At 36.4% G+C, this 27,354-nt stretch overlaps 1 protein-coding gene across 1 annotated transcript; it reads right to left on the bottom strand.

Moving 5' to 3' along the window:
* Nucleotides 1-61: 61 nt before the first annotated feature.
* On the bottom strand, nucleotides 62-24,993 carry LOC132545834 (uncharacterized). Its single transcript, XM_060209502.1, has 23 exons — nucleotides 24,705-24,993; nucleotides 17,433-17,657; nucleotides 16,773-16,994; nucleotides 16,183-16,401; nucleotides 15,709-15,975; nucleotides 15,303-15,560; nucleotides 14,602-14,832; nucleotides 13,792-14,010; nucleotides 11,667-13,067; nucleotides 9,492-9,704; nucleotides 8,870-9,100; nucleotides 8,077-8,289; nucleotides 7,542-7,760; nucleotides 7,082-7,294; nucleotides 6,317-6,550; nucleotides 5,519-5,731; nucleotides 4,502-4,732; nucleotides 3,937-4,149; nucleotides 3,223-3,447; nucleotides 2,326-2,532; nucleotides 1,352-1,579; nucleotides 631-852; nucleotides 62-303 (listed from the first exon to the last, which is right to left on the bottom strand). Exons 1-23 carry the CDS (start codon nucleotides 24,991-24,993, stop codon nucleotides 62-64), a joined length of 6,435 nt encoding a protein of 2,144 aa, XP_060065485.1.
* Nucleotides 24,994-27,354: the final 2,361 nt, after the last annotated feature.

The raw sequence follows: 27,354 nt of genomic DNA, 5'->3' as shown, positions 1-27,354 counted from the left end.
TTATTATACTAAGACAGTGTTGTTTCTATCATTGTGAAAGTTTATATTCTAGCACGCTCTCTCAAGGTACAGTTGCTGGTGTCGTCACTGCATCCTGTACACATGCCTTCTCCCTATGATTGTAGATACCCACTGCGCATGACACAATTGCGACTGTGCGGTTAGAGTAGCAGACGGTGTAGAGTCGACTTAATTCCTTCCCAGGGAACTCATTACTTCCGTCGTCCTTACCGATGCAGTTCGGGAACTTTGATTCGCAGGGTTCACATTCGGTACCGAAACACTGATTCTGGACATACTCACCTATCAATACATAAGAAATTGAAATGATAAAATACATATGTACCTACTAAATCATTTTATGTGATTTATGATTACAGGATCTTTATAAACCTTCAAACAACTCAAATGTTTGCCCAGTGTATGCCAAAATATATCATAAAACGACCAATTTTGCAAGATGCATATTTGATAAAGCACATTAAGATTTCTTAAAATTATTTTCATGTGAATGACAGCAGATACATTATGATATATACCTGATTAAAACGATTCATGATACCATATTAGTGTTGTTTGCACAATTGAAATGAAAACATTTATATCTAAGATCAGAGACTTTGTACTTACAGGGAGCCCTAGGTTCGTATCGGTCCACGCAGGACACCGTCGTAAATATTTGACAACCCATACTGGAGGAAACGAACAACTTTGGATATTTGCACTCCGACATATATGGCTGGCTCATACCCTGAGAAACGGCCGGGTTGCTACAGTTGAAGTACCTGGCACAATTGGTGGGGTCAGGAATGAGGTCAAATGGTCTCTCCTTACAGTGACTAGACAGCAGATCTAGTGACAAAATAACAAAATGCCATCGTTATTGGTGAATATTAGTGAATAGAACTGAATGGGGCCTTTTCTGACTGGATTATTTAATAGCAATAGTGTTTTACAGAAACCTTCTCGATTAGAGAAACACGGAGTGTAACAATTGTGTTTTACAGAAACCTTCTTGGTAAGAGAGATACTGTATGTATCATTAGTGTTTTACATATTGCTCTGCATTTTACATAGATAACTGACATATTGACACGGATAGATGATTTACAATCAATTAGAAATAATTCGCTTTACAAAAGACATCTGGGGATAAATGTGTTTTCAAAAGCAAAGAATATCACATAATTTTAAAAAAGACATTCTAAAACGGTAAAAGTAATTTCATCACTTCAATAAATACTGGTAAAGGTCTAGATTTAATGATATCCTATCTAACGAAAATTGAAAGGCGCTCTATATAGAATAATTCGCGATTCCACGATACAGAAACGAGATGTCACCAACTCACTTGGATTTATCTGCGGAGAACAGCTCCTAATTGTATGATCGTACTGGGATACTTGACAGGCTTCTACGGAAACTGTACGGTTCTGGAAACACTGGATGTAGAATTCGGATGACAGACGTCCGGGGAATGGATTGTTACCGTCTGGAAGCGAAACGCAACTTGGGAGGCGTTCCTCACACGGTTGACATCCGGGATAGTTGGGTGGACAATGATTTTGGAGGTAGTCACCTAATGTGGAAACATTCAGAATTGGCGTTAAGCTATGTTGACAGTGTTGTACTAGTTAAATGTACAGTTGTACTCAAATAAATGGTCAGAGTAAAGTACATTGCAAACTACCATTCACAATGCTCATCATGTAGTCACAGTAAAGTTAACTACCATTAACGACGCCAGTCATATAGTCATAGTAACGTTAACTGCCATTAACGACGCCCGTCATGTAGTGATAGTAACGTTAACTACCATTAACGACGGCAGTCATATACTAGTAGTCATAGTAACGTTAACTGCCATTAACGACGACCATCATGTAGTCATAGTAACGTTAACTACCATTAACGACGACCATCATGTAGTCATAGTAACGTTAACTACCATTAACGACGACCATCATGTAGTGATAGTAACGTTAACTACCATTAACGACGACCATCATGTAGTCATAGTAACGTTAACTACTGTTAACGACGACCGTCACATAAAGTTTTATCAATACCAGTTACGTATTCTCAAATAAGAGACAATTATATGAATACTTTGGACACTATCGACCATCTAACACATGTACCATATTATCGCACACGAGAATTCAATATTTTCAATATTACCCCTATGTTAGATGCAGTCTTAAATTGGAGCAAGTGGACAATAACATTCCACTGACTGACTGGGACCTTATACCTTAATATACACTATCCTCGCCAGTCGTCAACTGTTTTATCACTGCAGTCATTGTTAATTTACACACTTACATGGAGCTTGAGGTACGAATTTGTTTGTACAGTCGACTTCTGAGAAGTTTCGACAGGTATCAGTCAAATCATCAAACAGTTGTGGGTATTTACACTCCCGGAGGAAGGAACCACCGATTGCCCTTCGACAGTCATAGTATTGTGCACACTGGTAAGGATGAGCCTTGATGGAACCCTTGTTCGCGTCACAATAGGTCTTCACCATTGCTGTCAATTAAAGATTGGATGGATGCAATATACATTTAAATATTTCGTTAAGTGATCTTTTACGTTTACACATGTGTAATACATACAAAAGATGTCATTATGACACATACCTTTACTATCTATTCCCTATACTTTTCTATAGTGAATTAAGCCTGATATTCCATATGTTTGCCCCAGAACAATAGCTACAGGTCATTGAGTGACCCGTCAACATATCAATGTCGACTGCCTATGCCTAAGTTCATTAGTGTTCGACAATGTCCGCCATTAAGCAATAGTGCCTATCAACCGCCATGTGCAACATGACACATGTTGACCAAAAACTCAAGTCAACAAATGTATGTTATGAAATAGGAGTTTGTTATTATTAGGTAAAGAAGCGGTTCTAGTAAATTATAAATTGCTAGTTGGTTAACATGCCAAACATTTTCAGGTTCTCGGTGCTGAAATAATGAAAAAGTGAGAGAAATGAAAAATAACCAACTTATATTTTATAATATAGCAAAATAAACATTTTGTTCATTTTTATTACCCATTATAACTAAACACAAAAAAACGAATCTTTAACCAATTAACTAAGATAAAATAAAAACGAAAAATAAATCTACACAAAGCTGTTTCCTGAAGACCTGTTCCATATAACACAAATGTCCTTTCTAAACAAATCATGCTAAAAACCAGTGTACTCACGTTCTGTGACGTCATTAACACAAGCGCGAGAACCAGGGTCATAAAGTCTTCCGCATTTCTCTATGGACACTGTCCGTTCATTCAAACAAACAATAAAGTAGTTAGTCATTGGTCGATCAGGGAACGGATTGTTTCCGTCCGGCAAACCCGCACAGCTGGGGATACGTTGTTCACATGGCTGACAATTCGGATCTGCTGGATTACATCGATTCTGTAAGTAGTCGCCTGTAAATAAAGTCATAAAGTTGTTCATTTCAGAAATTTGATAATACAGTTTGAATGTGTTCTTTGCATGTGCTTCCCCGTTACAAATTTTTCCTAGGAATTACATCGAAACAACGACATATTTTCTTCCTCATCTAAATTTTGATCGTACTCGGCCAATTATGATTTTCCGTGATCACCTCATTAGTTTCATCTCTTTGGGACCTTAACATTAATGACAAGCTATAAAGTGATGGAACAGCTGTTTGATATAGCTGAATTAATTTTGGCTCTACTGTATCGTAGTCTCATTTGTATTGAAAGGCGATATATGCTTGTGTGTTTGTAAATTCCCTTGTAAGGTTTCTAGACCAAGAAATCGAGTACGAGTACCATTTTATATTTGAAGCAATTGATCACAGCTTGTATTGTATTACAGGAACGGCACTTTTAAAGCATTATTCAAAGTTTAAAGTGTCACCTTGTGTTAAGAATGGCAAGTGCACTTACAGGGTAGTTTTATGTCTTTACGCGTGTCACAATTGACACTTGTAAAGTTCTGACAGGCAAGAGAATCGGCGTTGAACTGCATAGGGTACGGACATTCTCTGAGGAAGGTCTGAGCACGGATACTGGCATTTCCACAGTCGAAGTACTGGGCACAGTTCAGTGGGTTGGCCTTAATCACTCCAGGATTGGCGACACAGAAACCACGAATAGCAGCTGTAAAGGAACTGATAAGGTTAGCCCGGGAGTACAGAATGATTTGTGTTTTATCTGTCGAAACGATGCCGTGAATGGAGCTTACTGAAATTCAGCGATATATATATAGGTTGAAATTAAGTGTGGAATAAATAGGACATGCTTGGTTCGCATAGACCGCTGATGTTGAAACAATTCCGAAAAAATCTAGATCACGATTCTTTTCTTCCAATAATTGATACCATGGCAACACACTTGGCTTTGTGCATATCATCTTAAGTTGAGCATAAACATTACGAAGAAGTCACAAAATCATTTAAATCAAGTATCAGAAAAACACTTTTGTTAGATTTAATGTAATTTATAAACATACCTGCTGTGAGAACTGTTGTGCACAGGCCAGAAGCAGGATCAAAAAATCCTTCTGCGCATGACCGTACGGCGACAGTTCTATTTCGGAAACAGACGACGTAGTATGTGGAAAGCTCACGCCCTGGGAATGTGTGATTTCCGGCCTCTTTCCCGATACAGCTGGGAAGACGCTCATTACAAGGTTGACAACTCATCTCCTGTGTGATTGCGCAGGTGTTCTGGTCGTACTCACCTACGTAAAATGTATTTTGTAAATAATTAATATGAATAGTAAACATCGTGGTTTAATATGTACGATGATACGAAGGTGTGTATATCACGCTTTAAATTTAATAAAATTGTTTAATTTCGCTTTCACAATGATCTAAGATTATTTCAAATGGGATTTGAATATGAAAGCGTTTACCACGCAACACCGTAAGAGCCTTACGTTGTACTAAAGATACATAAGTAGAGAAAACCATTAATTGATCTGAATCATACACCTGTTGCGTCATTCTATGGTTCGTCAATGACGCTAAGGGTCTAAATTTTGGAGTCAAGGGTGCGATTAAAGGAAACTCTAAAGTAATCGAAAGGAAATGCCAATATCTAGATGGGAATGTGTACTAGCCCATAATTCAATAATTTTAACAATTTTCAAAAATCTGATAATTTTTAAGAACATCAATGAGTATGTATACTCTCAATCGTGCCACAATTAAAATGAATGAAAAGGTGACATAGATGTAACATTTCATACCAATAGAAATAAGCCATTGTAAGTTTAATTTTCACCTGGTGGAGTTGCAGCATATTCTATAACGCACTGAGAATCTGCAACATTTACTTGCCAATAAACTTATGTTGAAATCAGTGACACTTGAACATAAATGTAGCCCTTCGATAAAAATTAGCGATAGACCAAACATCAATTATCATACTATATCTATTTGAGTGGGGATTTTTTTTATCTTCTCTCCGATAACGCTGTATTACATCATCACAAGGACATATCCTACGTTTAGTTGTGACTTACATGGAGCTTGCGGTACAGGGACATTGCCACAGTCGACCTTATCGAACTCGTCACATGTTTGAGACTGTCTGTTGAAGAGTAGAGGATACTGACATTCGTCTACGAACTCGCCGTACACACTCACTTCCGCGCTACAGTCAAAATACTTTGCGCAACTTCCGGGATGAGGAACTCGGACGGTCGGGTTGAATGCGCAGAATGGCCTTGGATTTGCTGTTGAAAAAAATAAAATTAAAATGAAAACAATGAATGAGGGCTAAGAACAGGCTTTGCAGATTTAATATAAGCTTATTTATGGTGACCTACTCTAAATATATCAATACATACTAATTTTTTTTTAATTTTGTCTTCCATAACCGTTACAGAATTTCATAATTATTTCATCAACGATTTAATCAGAATTTGAAGCCAGCAACCACTTAATAATCACTACACAGGTATATCTATTGCATGATAATCAGAAGACAAAAACTGAGTAAAGAATACAGAGAAGTTTTTAAATATCGATCTCAGGACAGTTAGTTTTACAAACAACATTTCAGAATTGCATTTGATCCATGCAATACATTTTATTTGTGTTATTTATTTGTTAGATTTATAAAGATATTTTTGTAGTTATTGTGTCGTTACAACCGTGCCGGTAGCAATAGTACTTTGAAGACATATTTTGTAACATTAAATCACACATACCTGTTTTACATATTAACTATTTTAACCTATTTGCAAATATGTACTGAATCGTCAAACGGATAGTTAGCCTTAGTTTTACATTAAACTGTATGCTGTTTACACTCATACCGATGTCAATTTCGAACTGGCATATTTTCAGGACTGGGTCGAAATATCCTCGCTCACACGTCCTCACAAATATTGTTCGTTGTTTGAAACAAGTGATGAAAAAGGGCGTGTTCTCGCGACCGGGGAAAGTGTTGTTTCCGTCAGGGCGACCGATACACGGAGGAAGGCGTTCTGCGCACGGTGTACACGCGGCAGATCCAGGGGTGGGCACACATTTGTTTTGCAGATATTCACCTATAATATGGAATGGTGAAGTAAAATTTAATGCTAATAAAAATACACAATCACATCATAACTGAAATTTTCTAAAAACACAATCACCATTCGACAATGCCGTTAACCCTTCTAACAGCATATTCAGGTGTCTAGACAATAGAAATTTATATCATTTTCACGTTATTTTTGTTGCACGCAACGATAAGTTTGGACTTTTAATACTGTTCATTACTGAATATTGATATTACATAAATGTTGGAACCTTAAGTCGTGTATAAACAACTGGTATTCAAGAGCCTAAATACTGTAAAGTTTAATAGCATCCACTCATCAGCGAATTTCATACACTAGAGTTTTATGAAAGATATTTATGTAAACCTTTTTTTAAAAAAGACCGATAACCTTATCACGCAATCATATTTGGAGAATATTTAGATTTAATTGTTCAAAAGTTTATATACTCCAAAACAAAACACCCAGCTTAAATCATTTTAACATTAGTGTCAAAACTGTTGTAAAACACACGTAAGACTTGTGTTCTAAACTCACATGGTTGAATAGGCTCAAATCGGGTGTCGCAGTCGACCGTACTAAAGTCCTGACACGACAATGTTGTCCTTGAAAAGAGCAAAGGGTATTGACATTCATGAAGGTTCCGGCCATAGGCACTGTCTGGCTTACTGCAGTCATAATACTGTGAACAAAGCATTTCACTGGCTACCAGAGCATTGGGTTTGATGGCGCAGTAAGGCTCCGGATCGGCTAACAAAAACAAATACAGAGCTTATATTAATGTCACAGGTAAATATATTTGCTCTTTCAATGTTTACTTGCTTAATACAAAATTACTGTGAATTTATCATCTCCGATATATTAATGTACTTAAATTAATATTAATTTAGAAAATAAAAGGCCCATTTGGAGTAAGGCAGTCATATACCATTTTCACGCCGTTTAGCTTTGAACAACAGTATGTTCGTTTGAGTAATTACAGAGAACATTACCATACCTGGGTCAAACTTTAGAGTACAGATCCGAGAAGCCGGGTCATAGTAGCCATTTGTGCACGTGTCTTGACGAATGGTGCGGTCATCCATACACTCTATAAACTTATTTCGATGTCCCGGGAAGGCATTATTGCCGTTCGGAAGTCCCACACAAGACGGGAAAGTTTCCTCGCAAACAGTACAACGGTTACTTAGGCAACGCATGTTAGCTTCATACTCGCCTGTTTACAGAAACAATTAAACAAAACATGTCAATTAATTCACCTTTTTGAATTTGTAATAATGATTTTGATGTGAGCTTTGAATTTCACAAATAGCAAGAAATATGTTCCTAAAAGAGCGACGTGGTCCTCAGAGAGACACAACTAATCATGAGTATTCATCTATTCATATAAAGAGAAAACAATACCTGGTATTATCTTAGTCTTGTCATTATTAATATCTGTAATATATAACTATTTGAAGCAGCAAGTAAGTTATTCAGTTACAAAAAGCATAGGATTTGATATAGATTTTTCAAATATCAGGCATACGTACATGGTCCTTTCGGTATAGGCCGCGCGCCACAGTCGACATGGATGTACGGTCTGCAACTACTCGTCTGTTCATCAAAAAGATCTGGGTAGACACATTCTTGTTTATAGTTTCCGAAGTCTGTATGCAGCTGTCTACAGTCTATGTACTGTGCACAGTTGTCAGGGTGTAACGCCACGACGGTGGGGTTAGCTTTACAGTACGGACCGGGGTTCACTACAATGACAAGCAAATATCACGTTAACGTTTCATCAAGCACTCTCATTCGATAGCTATAATGGTATTTCATATCATAACAAAATATCATATGCTAATTCGATAACAAAAACGACATCAAAATACCAGAAGAAGAAGAAGAAAGAAAAAGTAGACGAAAGGAAGAGAAGAGTACGAGGCGGTGGAAAAGTCAGGAAGGAAAGAGTCAAAAAGGTGGAGAAGGCAGGAAGGCATGAATAGGTGAAGGTGAAGGCAGTAAGGCAAAAGTAGGAGAAAGCGGAGTGGACATGAAAACTTAGAGTAATATCAGTAGAAAGGAGAAGGAACAGAAAGGCCAAACAAAGTGAGGGAGTACATGTAGCAGGTACAGCAGGGAAAGGAAGAGTTTCAGGAACAGCAAGCCAGCAAAGACAAAAATGAATGTGTAACATCAGAAAGGGTGGGGAAAACGATCACAAGGAAAGATGTATTTAAACTGATTTGTATGTGCAAGTAAGAAATGGCAAATAAGCTATTCAGCAGATTAGTTGTTTTGAGGAGAAAAGAAAGAATTTTGCAAATTTTGTTAAAAACTACTTACATGGGTCCAAGCTTACGGAACAAGAGCCAATAATTGGGTCGAAATATGGAGCTGTATCCGGGCACTTCTTTACGGCATAGGTTCTCTCGTCTGCACAATGAACAAACCATTCCGGTCGATTTGTAATGGCATGTGGCCCGTCCCTCTTTCCAACACAGCTCGGGTGTTCCTGTTCGCACGGTGTACAGATTCCGTCAGGGGACGTGCACTGCTTCGTCTTCTCGTAATCACCTGTATTGTTTAAATCAAAATAACCGTACAATGTATAAAAATACAACACACAATGCTCTTCAGTAAAAGTGGTTTACTCAGAGAACATTCTTGTCTTATTGTATTTTCTTCTTTTGATAAAATTTTCTTATCTTTATTCAGAAAAGAAAAACCCATTTAAGTCACTTTTTATGCCTTTTAATTTTGTATCCCTTTTAATTTTGTATCTCCCTTTCAATTTTGTATCTCTCTTTTAATTTTCGTATCTCCCTTTTAATTTTGTATCTCTTTTAATTCTGTATCTCTCTTTTAATTTTGTATCTCTCTTTTAATTTTGCATCCCTCTTTAAATTTTGTATCTCCCTTTTAATTAGTATGTCTCTCTTATGTATCTATTGATAGATGTACTTACAAGGTGATTTAGGTTCCATTCGGCTCCCACACTGCACTTCTCTATACGGTTTACAGACACCATCGTTGCTATCGAGCAGTGTTGGGTAGGGACATTCCTCTTGATAGTTACCGAGTTGTGTTTTCTCATTGGCACAGCTTATATAACGGGCACAGCTATCGGGATGGGGGAAGATGGCTGTGGGGTCACGCTGACAAAACGCGGCCGGATCAGCTGTAATATCAGCAACATATCACGTGATTTAGAAAAGTGATTACGTCATATCTGTGTAATGATACAATAGTTCAAAGTACTTTATAGAAAGTTGAAAGTTAACCCAAATTCGAGTAAATGAAACTCTTTAAATTCAATGAAATAGAACATTTCTGTGGATTTTACTAAACATATTACTATATCTGAATATTTACTGTTATAAGCAAGGCTATAAAAATAATAAAGCAGTGTGAATATGAAAATATACGTCACTAAATGTGTACGATAGCTGTGCTAAAGCGTGCATACGATTTGCAAAAGCATTAGAAAAGCGTGTTTATTAGCTCGAAATTTTCAGTTGATATAAATTCGGCATGTGATGAAACTATTTACAGTGAAATTGCCTACTGATTCTAAAAAGTATAGGGAGCGTTTTGTACTGTGTCGGAATTGTTAAACAATTTAACTGTCATATGAATCCTTAGAATATGTTAATATATATCAATTCATAATGTTTTTCAAAGACAGTAAATTTGCTTTATCAAGAAGAAAGCAAACTGCAGATTTGCCGTGCGCTGAAAGCATATATGATTCGTGTGCATAAATTTCCAAAGCATGAAGTTGGAGGCGACGCCCCGAAAATTGTCAGAAAAGAAAAACTTCGATTTATTACATACAAAATCAATAAACCTTTTGCATACAGAGAAGCTTCTACTCAACAGAGATCGATCACATGACTGAGAAATCAAATTCATTCAAAGAAATGTTTCACTGTGAAAATGTTAACCAAATTCTACGTTACTATTTAGAAACTAAAACAAGCTGATATTATAAGACGGAATAAGTGTCGTGTACATACTTATGCAATAGACCAAACCGTATGTGTTGACGCTGTCAGTTACTGTTCTTTCTGTATAGACTGAACTGTCTGGTAGTTAAACACGACATTTAGAGCAAGTAATTTCATAATTAAAATCACGTTATGTTATACTGTTTTTAATGTAAAACCACGGAAAGGGAGGGTGGAATCAGAAAATTTGGAAATGAAGATAACTGACTTTTTTTTTTAACAATATTGACAGAAAAATGTACTTAAAAATACATGTACCGAAATTGATTGAACACAGACGAGAGCTGATACTCTATAACAGAATCGCATTCATCGAATCCGTTGCGAAGTAACGGAGAATATTTCTACCTGAACAATGTGACAGAAAGCGGAGGCACAACTTTGTTTGGCCTACAGCAAATTGTACATCAAAGTAAGGAAAAGTTCATGACCTTTATTACACAACATATAACATTGTAATAATATCAGGTCTGATGTGGCTAACTACAACTCATAATAGGACTATATATTTAGAATATGTATAAAGGTGAGAATATAGCTTAAATATACAAGGTAGATAATGATGTTCTGAAATATATACCAACATACATAGGTGAGTATGCTGTAATCGCAATCAATACCACCTTATTCGGCCATGTCGCCCACTTTTTTAAAACATTTTTTATTTCCCATGGAAACTTACTGAATTAGGCGTGTTAGCTACATTTTTCGTCCTTTCAAATATACTCTTTAATATGTTTATATTTTCTCACACAAAAGATGTGTTTTTTAATGTAGAGATAAAGTTTGGTTCAGTTTGATGTCCGTATTTCTTAAATGTTTTATTCAGATTCCACTATCAAATCTATACTAACATGGCACCTAATACTACGTCCTGCATGATACATTAGGCCCGAACCTAATTTCTGCAATTAATTCTAAGTATCTACAGTTAAGAATTAAGTTGATGTCTACTTTTTAGTGTTAAGTGATGTTTGGCGGTGCACATAATATACAGTAATTTAATGACAAATTTTACACTTGCATTTAAGCAAAGTAATGGCAGTTGAGCATGCGCAGTGCATTTCTATGAAGCTAGCTCAGGCGGTGTATACTGTTTGCAGGATTCCGCAATCTACTAAAGAGTATCTTACAAGGATTGATAGGTGGGATACAGCGTCCTGTCAGAGGGTTGTAGATCTGCGGAGTACACGAATACATCTTGACGAATTTGCCTCTCTGACACTCGAAGTACATATCTTCAGTGCCAGGCAAGGCGTTGTTTCCTTCAATAAGTCCAAAACATTCTGGAAGAGCTCGACACAACCCAGTCACTGGATCAAACAATGACGGGCCGCAGTCTCCCTCAAAGGCGATTTCGCCGTTCCTACAGGTGATGTATAGTCGGTTGTTGTAAGGGATGGCAAAGTTACCATCACCCGCGCAAGCTGGGAAGCTACATTGGCGCGTGACGGGATCAAAAGGAAATGGAGCACATGATTGGATAAAAAGTAAAATGCCGTTTTCACAGTTGAAATATACGAAGTCGTTATCAATCATGGGGTTGTTCCCATTTGGCTGTGATGAACAAGATGGCGATGCCTGACAATTCGAGGTGATGGGATTGTAGGACAACGGATCACATGTCCCGCTTGAAACTCTAAAGCCCCCTTCACATCGGATCCAGTCCGAGTCTGATCCAGAGAAAGAGTTGTCTGTTCCCGATATCGGGTACGTACCATCAGCTAACTGACTGCAATCGAGAACTTTACATTGTCGGGACTCAGGATCGAAGGTGGAGGGCGCGCAGGACCCCGTCCGTAGATAGTAAGAGTTTCTGCAGACGATAAACTCTGAAGCTGCACCAACAAGAGCATTGTTGCCGTTTGGACGTCCAGTACAACTAGGAAGATTACATCGACCTGTGTCTATGTTAAAGGTTTCTGGTGAACAAGAGGCAGACTCTATGTACCGGCCACTTCGACAGGTGAAATACTCACTGGGAGAATCTAGCATAGGGAAGTTTCCATCCAACCCTGCGCAATCAGGATGTGTCAGACACTCTTTGGTCGTCTCGTCAAATGTGAATGGCGCGCAGGACATTTTATCCACATATTTACCATTCTGGCAAATGAAGAAATCAGTTTTCTGTCCTGGTATAATGTAATTTCCGTCCAGTAAAGCTGCGCATGGTGATTGAACGCAGACACGGTCCACTGAGTCGAAGGTATCTGGTGCGCACGAGCCTTTGCTGACGTAAAAGCCATCTACACAAGTGAAATAATCTGTATCCGTTCCGGCAATGGCGTGGTTACCATTCTGATATCCGGCGCAATTATAGGGGGCGACACATTGCCTCGCGACTGGGTCGTACGACCCTAAAGCCCCTGTACATTTTTCCATACTGACAAACATGCCGCCACTGCATACAAAATATTTATCTTCGGTATTACTGACAGGATGTCGTCCGTCTGACCGTCCGACACATCCGGGGAAGCGTACCTCGCAAGGCTCACACGAGGGGTCCGGACAATGTTGGTTATATAAGTAGTCGCCTGTGAAGAGTAAGCTTGTGAATACTCTCGTACTTTATCATACTCATTAATGATGGACAGAAACGTTGATCTCTCTGCATGTACATGTCACAGAATGAATCGTACTTCTGACAATGAAACTTTCATTAAAATGAAACATAATTTCAAAATTTTGAACTATTCTCCAATAAACATAAGTCAGCAATTTACGCGCAACGGATCATTCTAAATCATGCTACGAGGGCTGATTGATAAGTTGCGAGTCTCATATTGTAGGGTTTGACTATTGGCAGATACATTACATTACTTCTCAACATAATCCCCTTCAGTATTTAGACAGTTTTGCCAGCAATGTTTAAGGGCCTTATTGCCACTTTTAAAGAAGTCATTTTCTTGACCGTTCAGAAAATCCTCCTTTGAATGTATGACACACCCCCACACACACAAACACAAAATAAAAAGATAGATAAATATGTAAATATTGGATTCGTGATATTAAAATAAAAAAATAATCAGTTTGTTCGTTTTGTTTGTTTCAACATTTTGAAAATACACAAAAAAAAAGTGTGCATAAAGTTTGTGTACACCTTAGCGTATATCATTATCATTGAAAAAGAAACTTATCTTTCTAGAAATATTATTTAACTTTCGACAATGCGATATGTTTCGATATACTTCGCACGAGTTGTACGTTACAACGATAAACGCACACATCAGCTGAACTGGCATATTATACCAGACTTACATGGGTTCTTGGGCTCGCGTCTCCAACGACAATTAGCCTCTTTTGGTGGCACGCATCGCAGTTGGACTATGTTGAAGAGCTCGGGATAGCGACATTCTCTAAGGTACGGGCCGAACAAGGGATCATCCAAGGTGTCATTACAGTCGTAGTACCGCCCGCAATCGGCCACGTGCGGAAACACAGCGGTGGGCTTCTTTTGGCAGAAGGCTTGGACAGACGCTATGATGAAAAGGAAAAGTACAGCAATATTTCATCACCAAAATAAAGTAAAATAAAAATCGCACCAGTATTCTCCGGATTGTATTTCCGTAGATATGGGAAAATTCTGATCACTTTTAGATGAGATTTTCCTTATTGAACTTTGTGATAGTTAACTCTAGAAAGTTATCTGGTCTGTAATAGTATTCATTGATATATCTGTAAACTCACCATAAAGAAAATTTACTAATTATTTTCTCTTCTGTACATAACGACTTTGTAAAAGGTAGCAGTATCTTTTTCTGTAAAAATGCTTGGAGAATTTTCGTACAGAGAAAATGTGAAATATTTCATGTTATTTCATAAGATATTCTGGTTATTTAAAAGTGTGAAAACACGAGAGGCAATGAAAGCAATGATTAAGTAAAACATAATTTTACTTAGATGCCGTCCTTAACAAAGAATGTTTAACGACTGTTTTTTTTCTATCATTGCATAGTTTACAAATATGCGCCTAATGCTTAAATGTATAATGAAAGCAGACGAAAATAAAATCACCTAGTGTTAAGACATATACTTTCGTACAAAAGCATGCGATTTTGGAACACATACCTGGGTGAAGCTGTGTTGTACATCGACGAAGAGTTGGATCATATACTCCATAACGACAAATACCGACAGAGAGCGTCCGTTCCAACATACACGAGATGTAGAAGGAGGTCAGTTCTCTGTCCGGGAACGTATTGTTTCCGTCCGGTCTTCCAACACAGCTAGGGGATCTTTTACTGCACTCTAGCTGACACATAGGTCCGTTACATAGGTTTTTGGTGTTTTCATACTCACCTGAAACAACATTGTATATCTATAATAATTTCAAAATGTTTTCACGACTGTAAGACTTCAAATATATAGATAAATTCCGCTGAATTATCCCAAATTGATATATCATGACAAAAATACAGGACATCAATTCTGCATCACTTAAACTAATAATAAATGATAAGTAAAACACTTTACAATGTATATATAATACATATACGGGCAAGAAAAAGAGCAAATTTCAAAGAAATTAAAAAGGATTCTATTTTAACATATTTTATTGGCAATACATCAAAAGAATTGGACATAAGTTCTTGCAACTTACTGGGTCCTTTCATTAAAAGAAAGAATGTTACCTATTTACTAAATTTGCAGAAAAAATATTTCAGACATAATTTTATACGACAATGGCAATTTCATCTTTATTTCATCTATTATCATTATAGTCCAGATTCAGTTTTTATTCTATCAGTGATCTAAATAAGGAATCTTACATGGCGATTTTGGTTCATAACGACCTCCACAGCTGACATCAATGAAATTATGACATTCACTGGTTCTAGAATCAAATAGCTGAGGGTAGGGACACTCCTCAATCATACTAGCCAGCCCCCGGGTCGGGTCCACCTTACTACAGTCAATGTAACGTGCGCAGTTTGTGTTGTCCGGTATAAGGGCCCGGGGGTTGCTTACGCAGTCGCCTCCCATCTGGGGACTTCCGCCATTGTTTCCAGTGTTAGGGAATGGACCTCCTGTATAATAGAATACAGTATGTTTAATGTGCATCACAATCATTAAATGAAACCACATAATGACAATAAAAACTGAAATTTAAAATCTACAAATGCTGTGTTTTCACCGCTTCAATCAATATTTGTTGCATGAGAGAAAATATCTTACCAGACCCGCCTCCACCCCCGATGTTAGGGTTTGTTGGATTGATTTGTGCATTTCCTGCACACGACCTCGTTCTAGGATCAAATATTGCTCCATTTGGACATTTCGAAACCGAATCCACTGTTCTTGACTGGAAGCACTCGATATAAGACGAGGTGCCTTCCCTTCCAGGATATACATGCAGTCCATCAGATAAGCCGGCGCAACTAGGGTAGACTTGATCACACACAGGACAATTAGCACCTGAACACGAATATCTCTGGTAGTCACCTTCAGAAAAAAAGAAAATAAAATATCTTTACATCACCAGCATACAGAGTCATGTGAAATTCTCATCTCAGTGTTTGTTGTTGCATTAATTTTCCAATATTTAAGCGTATAAAAGATATCATATTCTGAACTTTAATTTGTGTTCTGAATGGTTTTGTCTGATAAGACCTGATATATGCATATGGTGTGTAGGTGGATTATGTTTACATTTGTTAATCGGTTGAGACCGGAAGCCGCACTGCACATCCCGGAAGTCCATGCACATTGATTGTAGTTCGGAGTAATACATCGGGTAGGGACACTCGTCTTCGTATTTCAGGAAGTTGTTACGCTGTCTGGTGCGCGTGCAGTCATACACCATGGCACAGTTGGAAGGATTTGCGATTTTTCCACGAGGGTTCTCCTTACAGAATGTATCGACGGATACTACAAAGAGACATAACATATACACATCTTATATCAGATTGTCGCTTCCATGTTAATGTCCAATATTCTTTACCTGCTGTTTGTTTACGGATGGGTAGGTATGTTATTTTCTGTTGTATTTTTTTTATTATCATTATCTTGCTTGTTTACAAATATCGATTTAATACAACCAAGACACGCCATTTTCCCTGTCGCAGTTGCTTTATCTCACAAATACATTTATTACAGATTGTCTTTAAGAGAAAAAGCATTACATCAATCGAAAGCATAACATGATTCTCATAGATAGGTTTATGTTGATCCTTGTGTACCTGGTAACATGGGAAAAACATATACTGACTATAGAGCAACGCTATATACACAGTACTTACGGGGGTCCAGTTGGGTTGTACACCGGCCCTGAGTGGGGTCAAAAAGCCCTCTGGAACACGTCTCTACCGACGTAGCTTTGCCATTTTGACATACAACGAAATAGTTGGAAAGAAGACGACTTGGATGAGGGTTTGGTCCATCCGCCTTCCCTGTGCATCCGGGAATCTGGTCTGTGCACTTCTTACAGTCGGGTCCTGTACATTCATACGCCTTGTAGTCACCTAGGCGAGAGGAAGGAAAAAACAAAATTAGGGTCTAATGTAGCTCATCATAGACGTCAAATTTTATATAGATTTATAAGGAACACACCCTGCATGTCTCAATACTTTACAATGGCTTATTTCTCATTCTGCGATATTTTTTAACTTTTATTCTGGAGTATGTTATTCAGCCCAATGAAATCTACATTGATTATTTCGGTCAGTTTACAATATCGTTACATAGACGTCATTTTCCTTTTTCATTCTCTGCTATCAAAGTATGTTCAGATACCGGACAAAATCATAAGATGCCTCAAATATCACAAGAAGATTTGTTTTAATCTGAGATGAAATCGATGGTAATTTATTCTGAATGTAAATTACAACACGACAATGTGACGTTCTTGTTTCACAATGGCCTTCGTTTGTCTTAAACCTCACCGACTATAAATTACTTACAAGGTGACACTGGTTGTTTCCTGTTGGAGCACTTAACATTTCTGTAGTCGAGGCAATCAAAAGTCACCAGGTCAAACAGTTGTGGGTGAGGACATTCCTGAAGATAGGGCGTGGCCCCAGCAAACTGTTTTCTTGTGGGTCTCGAACAATCATAATACTGAGCACAATTATCGGGGTTTGGAAGTAATGCTGTCGGGTGTTCTAGACAAAATGAATCCACCAAATCTGAAATGTTGAAATGTATTCGTGATTCGAAAGAAAATTGAATAAAATACTGAATTCTTGGTAATTTTTAGATTAATTGATATCAATTGATACAATCAAAAGAAAAACGATATTTCTCAACAACTTAACTGTATACAGCAAATTTGGGCAGTAGACACAGATGCAATAGAACAACACCACAAAGTAATCTGCATTATACAGCTGTTTATCCTACCAGTAGGCGTTAGTGAAGTTAAAAACCTTACTTTAAATCCAAAGTAATTGAAAAAAGTAAATATATAGAGAGCTGTACTAGCACCGTAGTTCAATAAATTACGTAATTTCTATATATCTGATAATTGATATAATGTCAAGTACCTGTGTGTGTTCATTCATGTGTAAAATCATTATTTTTTGTGGTGTTGTTATTCATGGGTACTTAATCCAAAATCATTTGTCCGCGAATTATTATAAACAGTAAAAAAAACAAAAACAAAAACAACAATTTCAGCACTAGAGGGTTTCGTGGATGTTTTTAACCACGAAATTAACCGCAAACAAAATTGTTTTTATAACCACAAAATTTGATCACTAGATCAATATACAAACATATTTCATTTTTTTTTTTACAAGTTACATGCTGATAAACACCAAGTGTGTCAGATGTTATGATACTGCAAATATCTATTAGATAATTACCTTAACATACTTGCAAAAACGTTACTATATGCATGCAATTGTAATTGTTTCAAAGCAAAAGTATCAGCATTTGAAAAAAAGCGATGAGAAGGTCTAATTGTGTTAGGTTTTGTAGCAGGGTCCTCGTTCACGAATGTTGTAAACGTAGTCATTGATTGTTGAATATAACATTGGAAAATGCTATTTTTTTATTTTTACTTTCACAAAAAATGTACAAAAGACGTGTATTTTATTTATTGTTATTCGTATGATGGATATTCACTTTCATTTTAATATCGTTTTTCTCAATCTTGTCTTTGTAGTTTAACCTCCCAACCTCTTGTCTTAGCCCTGCTGACTTGAATCTTTCCATATCCTTCACATCCTCCGATAAAGATGTTATTACTTTGATATGACGTACAAGTGTAGATAAGTGCTTTATACTGATAAGGTCAAATGACGGATTAAGTGTCACTATTACCTTCGTTTACAAAGTATACCAAGTACGTTTTCAATAATCTCTTTCTGTAAGATTATAGTGATTTCATCTCAGCCTCCTCACCGTCGCTTCAAATCTTAATCACATTTTTAAAGATATCAGATCCCGATCGCACTCCCCCCTTCCCTAACCATTACCACACACCACCACCATCCCCACCCCCGGTGAACATTGATTACATCATCAAGGAAAATGGTACATAAGTACATATGATATACGCTTGTCGAACAAGAACAGGCTATAAGCTTTTAAAGAACAATATTGTTGAATTATTGTAAAACATTATTTAAACTACTCATGTCGATCTCGTTTTTATGTATACTAGGGAGAATCGCTCACTGTTGTTTTTATCAATGTTCAGTTTTTTAAAGAACATTTTAATGAATCCCACATTTACTTTTATGTTTGATATATTAATGTCTTACAACAGTGTAAATGTGGTCAGTGTAAAATGACCACTATGTTCCGAGGTCGAGTGACCATTCAGGTAACTATGATTTATGTCCTAAGTGGCGCACATCTGTCAATTTCAGTGACACACTAACACGGAAACTGTCAGAGTTCTTTCCCATAGTTCGCTTCGACAATAAAAGATTTAATTCTATAACTGAAAATGACATGATTAAAACTATCAAACTTCATATTGAATGACATTGTTATATAACGGACAAATAACTACTATGCACAGTTACATAAATGTATATTTCTGAAATCAGAAACAGAACTAGGTACACTTTTTGTCTCAATGTAGGGTCATTTAAGGTCAACACGTGAAAATGTTAATTCGTAGGTAAACGTTATTTGATTGGATCTCGTTGAATGAGAAATAATTTGTCGCTCCTTTAATAAAAGCATATGACACATTTCTGTGTTTCAGAAAATGCAGCAATGTACACAACCTGTTTGCGATAATCTAGGCTAATCTCAGCATGTCATTATAAAAGGGCAATCCGTATATTAAACTTTCCTATCTCTGTCATATAACTGAAAAAATATTTCTTACGTACAGCTTGCACTTTCCGTAGATCTATACTACATGTGACGTAGCAGACAAGAGTAGACGATAATAGCGTAGCAGACAAAATAGCTGATAATAGCAAAAAATTGTACAAAATTATGTAGAGCATTACTAATTTTCGGTATAAACATGCATGAAACTTTAAACTTTAATCTCAACATAACAAATTAAAATATGAAATAAGCTTCATTTAATTATGAGTCACGAAGCTCTGGTAGAGACAATAAGGTCCAGTAGAGTCATTTGTTCAGTTACACCAGGTTGACACATGGGTAAATCTCCTAGCATCACTGACGAGTCCCAGAAGGACGAAACAGCTGTACAATGCAGTTTAATTCATTGTATCTAATTATACAGTTGTATTAAATTGTGCTGATCACTTCAGTGTGTTTTGTATAATCTTTGTAGCATTTTAACACCAATAGCTAGCCATTAGTTTAAATATAAGTTTGTATATAAAACATTTGTCATGTGCCTTAGTCGCCAAATTTAGAAACGGTAATGAATTCAGTAAATTTATTACAGATACACAGTATTCAAGTTTTAATCTGTCAAAATAGTTGCACACATTTTTTGAAATTCAAACTATAATTCATTTCTTGGCATACTGCCATACTACCATCCAACACTTGATGGGCACATGATTCGAAACGTTTATTTACGGAATCAGATGCATATAATTACGCTGTTTCTTTCACGCAGGAGAAGGATGCACAAAACATCTGCTTTGGGCATTAATAATGAATTCCCTATAAGACATGTGCTATCTACCGCCTACTGCCTAATATTTGCTATATCTTAATTGTGGTGTTTAATTATGCAGGGCTTATTGCTAACTTCCTACTGCTTTCTATATTGTTGCTATCTTATATTTATTGTCTGATATCTATTAACTGTTGAAGCAGCACTCAATCATTAATTATAGCGGGCAGTTAGCAGTAGACAGCGTAAAAAGATCGGGCCGTAAGCTGTAAGGAGTTAGCAGGAGGTAGTGAGAAATTAAACCATAGCAAGTGATAGACTGTAAACAAAAGGCGAGAAGCTGACAAATTTAGAAGTCCGTAAGGTAAACACATCAAGCGTTCGACTGACCAAACGACATATGCCTAATTAACGACTATATGAACACGAGCATAATTAACGTTCCGGACACGTCCCCTACTCCCCACCTACTTTCGGTTGGAAACGTCAAATGTACTTTACTTCTAGCGACAAGCAAGTGACAGTCATGGAAAATTATCTGTTTGATAAGACATTTGTTGCCCCATGTATTGATAATTACTAAGTGGGAGAACGTGTTGGGCATAGTAACACTTCCACATAGAAATATATGCCGGGCATTTATTTCAAACAATATTTTCACGAATTTTTCAACACATTTTATGATTTATCTTCAATGCTAGAACATTGGATGTATGTATTATTAAAATTATACTAAATTATTAAACTAATGTCAAGCTTGCAATTTTAAGAACATTTCTTTCATCTTTTGGTATGTAAATGTATCCGATACAAAGTGGACATCTAACACTGTTTTTGGAAGTAACAAATATAATACCCTCCCCGAGTGTGGCTAATATTGTGGTATTTACATATTATGCATCACAAGTATTTATGTTTTATTTGCTGGACTTTTACAAAAGCTTTAGTTAAAATCAATGCAGGGAAAATTAACACATTTATCAATTTGATATTTGTATTTCACTGGTGAAAATACAGGTTTTTTTCACACTTTCGACTGACTACACTCGCCTACCACTAATGAATTATTATAAGCCAAGGATAGCGACAATCTACATACAGTGTCACAGCGACAACTTGGAGAATGATAGAAGGTCGAGTCCGCCCTTCCTATAAAATCTCTAGATCTGTTGTAGAATGTGGCAGCTAACGGCGTTACATACATGTAACACAACGTAAAGCATAAAGGGAGATTCGGAAGTTTTTTTCTAAAGACAGACCTCTGTTTGCATTTGTAAGAATCGTTTTAATATACGAGTTCAAAATTCCTCTCATTCATACATAGTACTACTACCCTTTATCAACTTTAGGTAAATCATAACGTTTTATGTGGCCTGCTGTTCTCTAGATTTTTTATTTATTCATTTATTTATTTATTTATTTGAATGGACCGATCAGGTATATATTGACAACAACACGTATTGAAAATTGTCGATAATTTACCATTGGTCAAGTAAAATAAACATCACAGCCTTGTTGTCTTTATGGTTTAATGATATATGTACTAAGTATGCTTTTGTTGCAGGAAATACGACATACTCTGAATATTATGGTGTCTGTGATGTGAGTCATCATTTCAATGTTATCGGTAAGGTGATATACCACTCAAGTTTTGTCGGTATGGCGAGTCACCACTCCAATTTTATAGGTATGGTGAGTCCCCACTCCAGTGTTGTCAGTATGGTGAATCACCACTCCGATCTTGTCGGTATGGTGAGTCACCACTCCATTCTTATAGGTATGGTAAGTCCCCACTCCAGTGTTGTCAGTATGGTGAGTCACCACTCCGATCTTGTCGGTTTGGTGATTCAACACTGGTGAGTCCCCACTCCAGTGTTGTCAGTATGGTGAGTCACCACTCTGATCTTGTCGGTATGATGAGTCACCACTCCAATCTTATAGGTATGGTGAGTCCCCACTCCAGTGTTGTCGGTATAGTGAGCCACCACTCCGATCTTGTCGGTGTGGTGAGTCACCACTCCAGTGTTGTCGGTATGGTGAGTAACCACTCCAGTGTTGTCGGTATGGTGAGTCAACACTCCAATCTTATAGGTATGGTGAGTCACCGTCTAATCATCTCGGTATGGTGATTCACCACTCCGATCTAGTAGGTAACGTGAGTCAACACTCCAGTTTTGTCGGTATGGTGTGTCAACACTCCAGTGTTGTCGGTATGGTGAGTCAACACTCCAGTGTTGTCAGTATGATGAGTCACCACTCCAGTGTTATTGGAATGGTGAATCACCATGCCAATGCTGATGGTATTGTATTGGTACACAATATGCTCTACACTGTTTATTTCAACCATGAACATGAACATACGAACACATGTAAATGCAAAAATTTCGATTGTTGAAGAAAAAAGAATTAAAAAAATAATTTTGATACAATGTTTTAAGTTTTAAAATCATTATTACATGACCCTCTGTCGCTCGTAAATTTTAATTTTACTACTTGTTACATGCTCCTGTTGTTACAATGCTAAAACTATAAGAATAATTTCGAAACACTTCTTAGATCTATTTTACAAAGTGCTGATATTTTACTTAATAAGTCAATTTATCATATAGTGTGTTAATAGGTTTAATAACGTTTTAATGCAAAACATTACGTGATTACATTACAGGTTTCCCACATTATGTATCAATATATTTCTGAAAGTGACATTTGACAAATCGTGTCAATACATTTGTAGAGAACATAACGTTATACAATGAGTCAACATGATTCATATCGTATTTTTATTTAAACTTTTCCGGAAATGCAAATTTTCGGGAAAAGCAAATTTTTCGGATCTCTCCATTAGTATATACAGATATATCTACATTTTGTGTCGAAAATAAAATACATTTTCTGCTTTATTAGTGAAACAAAACGACATCATTGTAATATATGATGCTCCTATTCCTTATATCTATGTATATGTAATACTAGCTCTAAGAACAGTGGATCACAAAGCAACAACATACCAGAACTTGGACCATAAACGACAGAGTATATGTCGATGTGACGCGCGTTAATTACTCGCGTCGTGAATCGATCTGGCATTGATGGACGAGGAAAAAGATTGATGTGTTTCTATCAGAAATACTGACGATTTCAACAGCGGTCTATATTTTTCTATAAAATCTGCTGTTTTTATCATGACTATTGTCCTGAACATATCATTGTTATTGTCCATACCACTGCTAATGCTGAATGCAAAGTGTCATAAGGATGTAATTCAATCATATAGTCTTTCTCTTAGACGCAAAAAAATAATTGTCCACAGTTGTATAGTGTACTTTCACCTTTAACCTATGCATATTTGATGATTTCGGAAGATGGTTTATATGTTTATATTTACATATTGCCATCGTTGCTATATCCCTATAAATAACCATTGGAAATTTGTCATCTAATTTGATTTTAATTATAAAGTACCTGACATATTCTGACTTCGTTTTCAGTTGTTTTTAAATACTTCAAACATATATTTCCCAAAATGGTATGATCGAGTCTTTATGCAAATGTGTCTGTATCATCATTTCCATTAAGAGCTTCACGACAGTCATAGTTGGTTTTAAGAAAGTGATAAGCGACCGTCAGATTTGAGTTAAACATTAAAACCACAATGGTGAATATACAGGATCCAAATTGAAACAAAAACAAGGAAAGAAAATGAAGCACGGCAATTCATCTAATATCACAAAGATTGTTTGATAAGAAAAGGAAAAACATGAATTTCAAAATAACCATATTCATAAGCATATTACGTTATTAAAATGAACAGATTGATATGCCTAGGAAATTTAATTTTAGAAAGGAATGACATCTTTACATAATGTCCCATTGTTTCTTACAGCGAAAAGATGTCAGAAACGAGACATGTCGATCTCCAACCTCAATGCTTATGATGATGCATTCATTGAGAGAATTAGATCCGTACCTAATTAAACAATGACGCGAAACTGTTTTACAGATGGGATATTTGTGCACACATTGTTAATGCATTCATGACATTTTATTGTCTAATAAAATCAAAAAGATATGATTAGGAACATAGGTGGACGAATGTGAAGTTCTTTGATATATGATGTTTCTGGGATAAGTTCCTGTAAATCTGTATTTAAGACACCAGTGAATAGCCTACCTTTTAGATCCGGGCACGTTGATTCAGGCCAGCCACATGTCTTGTGTTTCATATTAAACTCCAGTGATGCAGGACACCTCTGGAGAAATATTTCCCTACTTCCTGGCGAGGATTTACATTGAACATAAGCCTGACAGTCCCATGGAACCTTGGCGTACGCATCGTTTTCTCTACATAATCCCCGAAGTGTGTCGTCATAACGACCTTTTGGTAGAATTAACTGCTGTCCCCAGCATGTGCTCACAAAAAGAGTTAAAAGCACTAGTAAACATCCATACTTAGGAGCCATCCTGAAAACACAAAAACAAAAGTTATAACAACTGTGAGTGACGAATGTAAACAAGTATGGGTCACCTTGGAAAGAAAAGTTACAGTTTTTCTAAAACCGTAACAATTAAAAAAAAAACACTTGTAAACATCTATAACTAAGGGCCTTTATGTATGGGCCATTTCCGAAAGAAATGTTATACATTTTCTCAAATTGAACCATTTAAAACGACATTTGTAAACATCTATGACTATATGCCATCCCGAAAGGAGAGCAACTACACAAGACAGCTGAAACAGGCAATTAATGTTGAACGTACCACAAAACAAGCAACAATTTATAATCACACTTTTGTTGGTGCTAAATAAGCTATATAGTTGGTGCATGACATCACTGAATGGCATTCATGATAACATATAGAATAAAAGAATACGCTTTATTGTAACATGCTTAATGCGATCTGTTATGTTTTACATGGACTTATTGTAAAATCATAGTTTTTCGTATTTTGTTATGAAAATAATTATTTTTGTCGACACTTGATTTCGAGATTAAATATAGCCCAATAATTTTTTTATACTAATTATTGTCATTTCGTGGATATGAATTTTCGCGGATTAAAGAAACCCATGAAGTCAACGAAAACAATAACTCCACGAAATTAATCATTCTGCAGTGTACGAAAACATCAAAGTGACGGGGTCTTCCCACTCATCCAAGGTATGCAACGCATTATTTATTGGGCAATAATATGAAATACTAATCTGGAACATATTCTCGTGGTATCTAATTGTTGTGAAGCTTGCTCCGTTTCAAATGATCTTGTAGTGATGAAATAATGTACATAGTTTACTGTGAATTATAATAAGTAGAATCATTGTTGTCATTATATACAACTTTATAGTAAGAATACGTAATGAAAAATAAATGCAATATCATTAAGAAAGATAAGGCGTAATATCTTGAATATGAGGAGTGCAAGTTTATGTGAAGTTCTTCTCTCATTGTTCTGGATCCGGATGGTAAATGTATAGAATCATCAAATACAACTCAACATGCATATTAATGTAATACAGGAAAGAAATAGTTTATCACGTTTGAGAGTTTCGGACACAGAAATCAATTAACAGTTTAAAGCATAAATATCACAGAGATTGTTAATGCGTGGACACCTTTAAATGTCAACTGCATGTCGAGCAAAGTCATAAATGTCAGAGAAGGATATTATTTGACTATGATTTCAATAAGCCACGTGCAAGTTTTTCGTTAGCTACTGGTTGTTTAGAGACTGATATCAATTGGCGCCATATTACATAACGAACGCAACTAGTGTCATTTCTACAATTTTCGAGAGTCTAACTTCCAAGTATTTGCCGTAATCTGTATGCCTCGTTTTAATTCATTCGAATAATGGCACGGTTCAGAACACAAACATATACTTGTTGTTGTCCGAAAATTAGCAGTTATAAAAAATATACTAAGAATTTAACGAATATTGGGCGAGTGCACCTCTCTGCTAGATTTTTACGTTTGTTTCGATCACTTTGGATTTTCTTCAGTCGCCTCCAAGGCTTGAATTTTCAGGTTCTTATTATCACTGAAGAAAAAGAGGACGAAGCATTTGTATGGTACAGTTGGTTTTATCTACTCTATCTAATTCAAACATGAATGAAAGGTCCCATTCGCTTGTATGTGTTCTGTACAATCTTAGATGAAGTACATTTTTTTCAATTTTGATAATAAAGATAGCAGTGATAAAGGATGGCAAAGTACAAAAATACACCTATAGAATGTTGTTCAAAGTTCGCTCTCCCGATAAATGGATAAAAATATATCACCGAGAAACACTATCGACTATAAAATCTGACCACGTTAATTAAAATGATAATGAAGTAAACATACCTAAATCAGTAACATATTCAACATAAATCACCATTAATATTCACTCTAAAATTGCAAAAACAGAGACCAAAACTATGGGACAAACACCATGGGCCCCTATAAACAATCAAACATGATTCCATGTGTTCAGGAATGATAAGCGCTTCCTACCCTGCACCGTATTTATCAGAGTATTTGATTCGATTTGCTGTACCCCATGAACCGAGATACTATTTGTCAGAGGATTTAAAGCGATATTTGTGCCTCATGTGCAAACCTTCTGATTTTTTTGTTAGTGCATATCACATGTACTACACTCTTTTTATGTCTTAGTTTTACCTAATCGAATGCAAAATAATAGTGTATATACCAAATATTTAAAAGTTATTATCTGCAAAGAAAAATATACTGTACATATATATAACTGAAATAAAATCAATGCAATAAGCAAAACAAAAAAACAAATAATAACATTCGTCTGTCCTGCAAACATCATACACT

The sequence above is a fragment of the Ylistrum balloti genome, unplaced genomic scaffold (genome assembly GCF_031769215.1).
Source record: "Ylistrum balloti isolate Yb309-2 unplaced genomic scaffold, AGI_CSIRO_Ybal_v1 Utg369858, whole genome shotgun sequence".
In the NCBI taxonomy this organism is placed as follows: Eukaryota; Metazoa; Mollusca; class Bivalvia; order Pectinida; family Pectinidae; genus Ylistrum; species Ylistrum balloti.
This window is presented reverse-complemented; position numbering and strand designations above follow the sequence as displayed.

What these genes read in the sequence shown, in the direction of transcription:
- LOC132545834 (XM_060209502.1), bottom strand. Translation starts at nt 24,993, where the DNA reads ATGGCTCCTAAGTATGGATGTTTACTAGTGCTTTTAACTCTTTTTGTG. An exon ending in AACGTGCCCGGATCTAAAAG is followed by an intron (nt 17,658 to 24,704) that starts GTAGGCTATTCA and finishes TCAACATTTCAG; the next exon opens with ATTTGGTGGATTCATTTTGT. An exon ending in AATGGAACCTAAATCACCTT is followed by an intron (nt 9,101 to 9,491) that starts GTAAGTACATCT and finishes TAAACAATACAG; the next exon opens with GTGATTACGAGAAGACGAAG.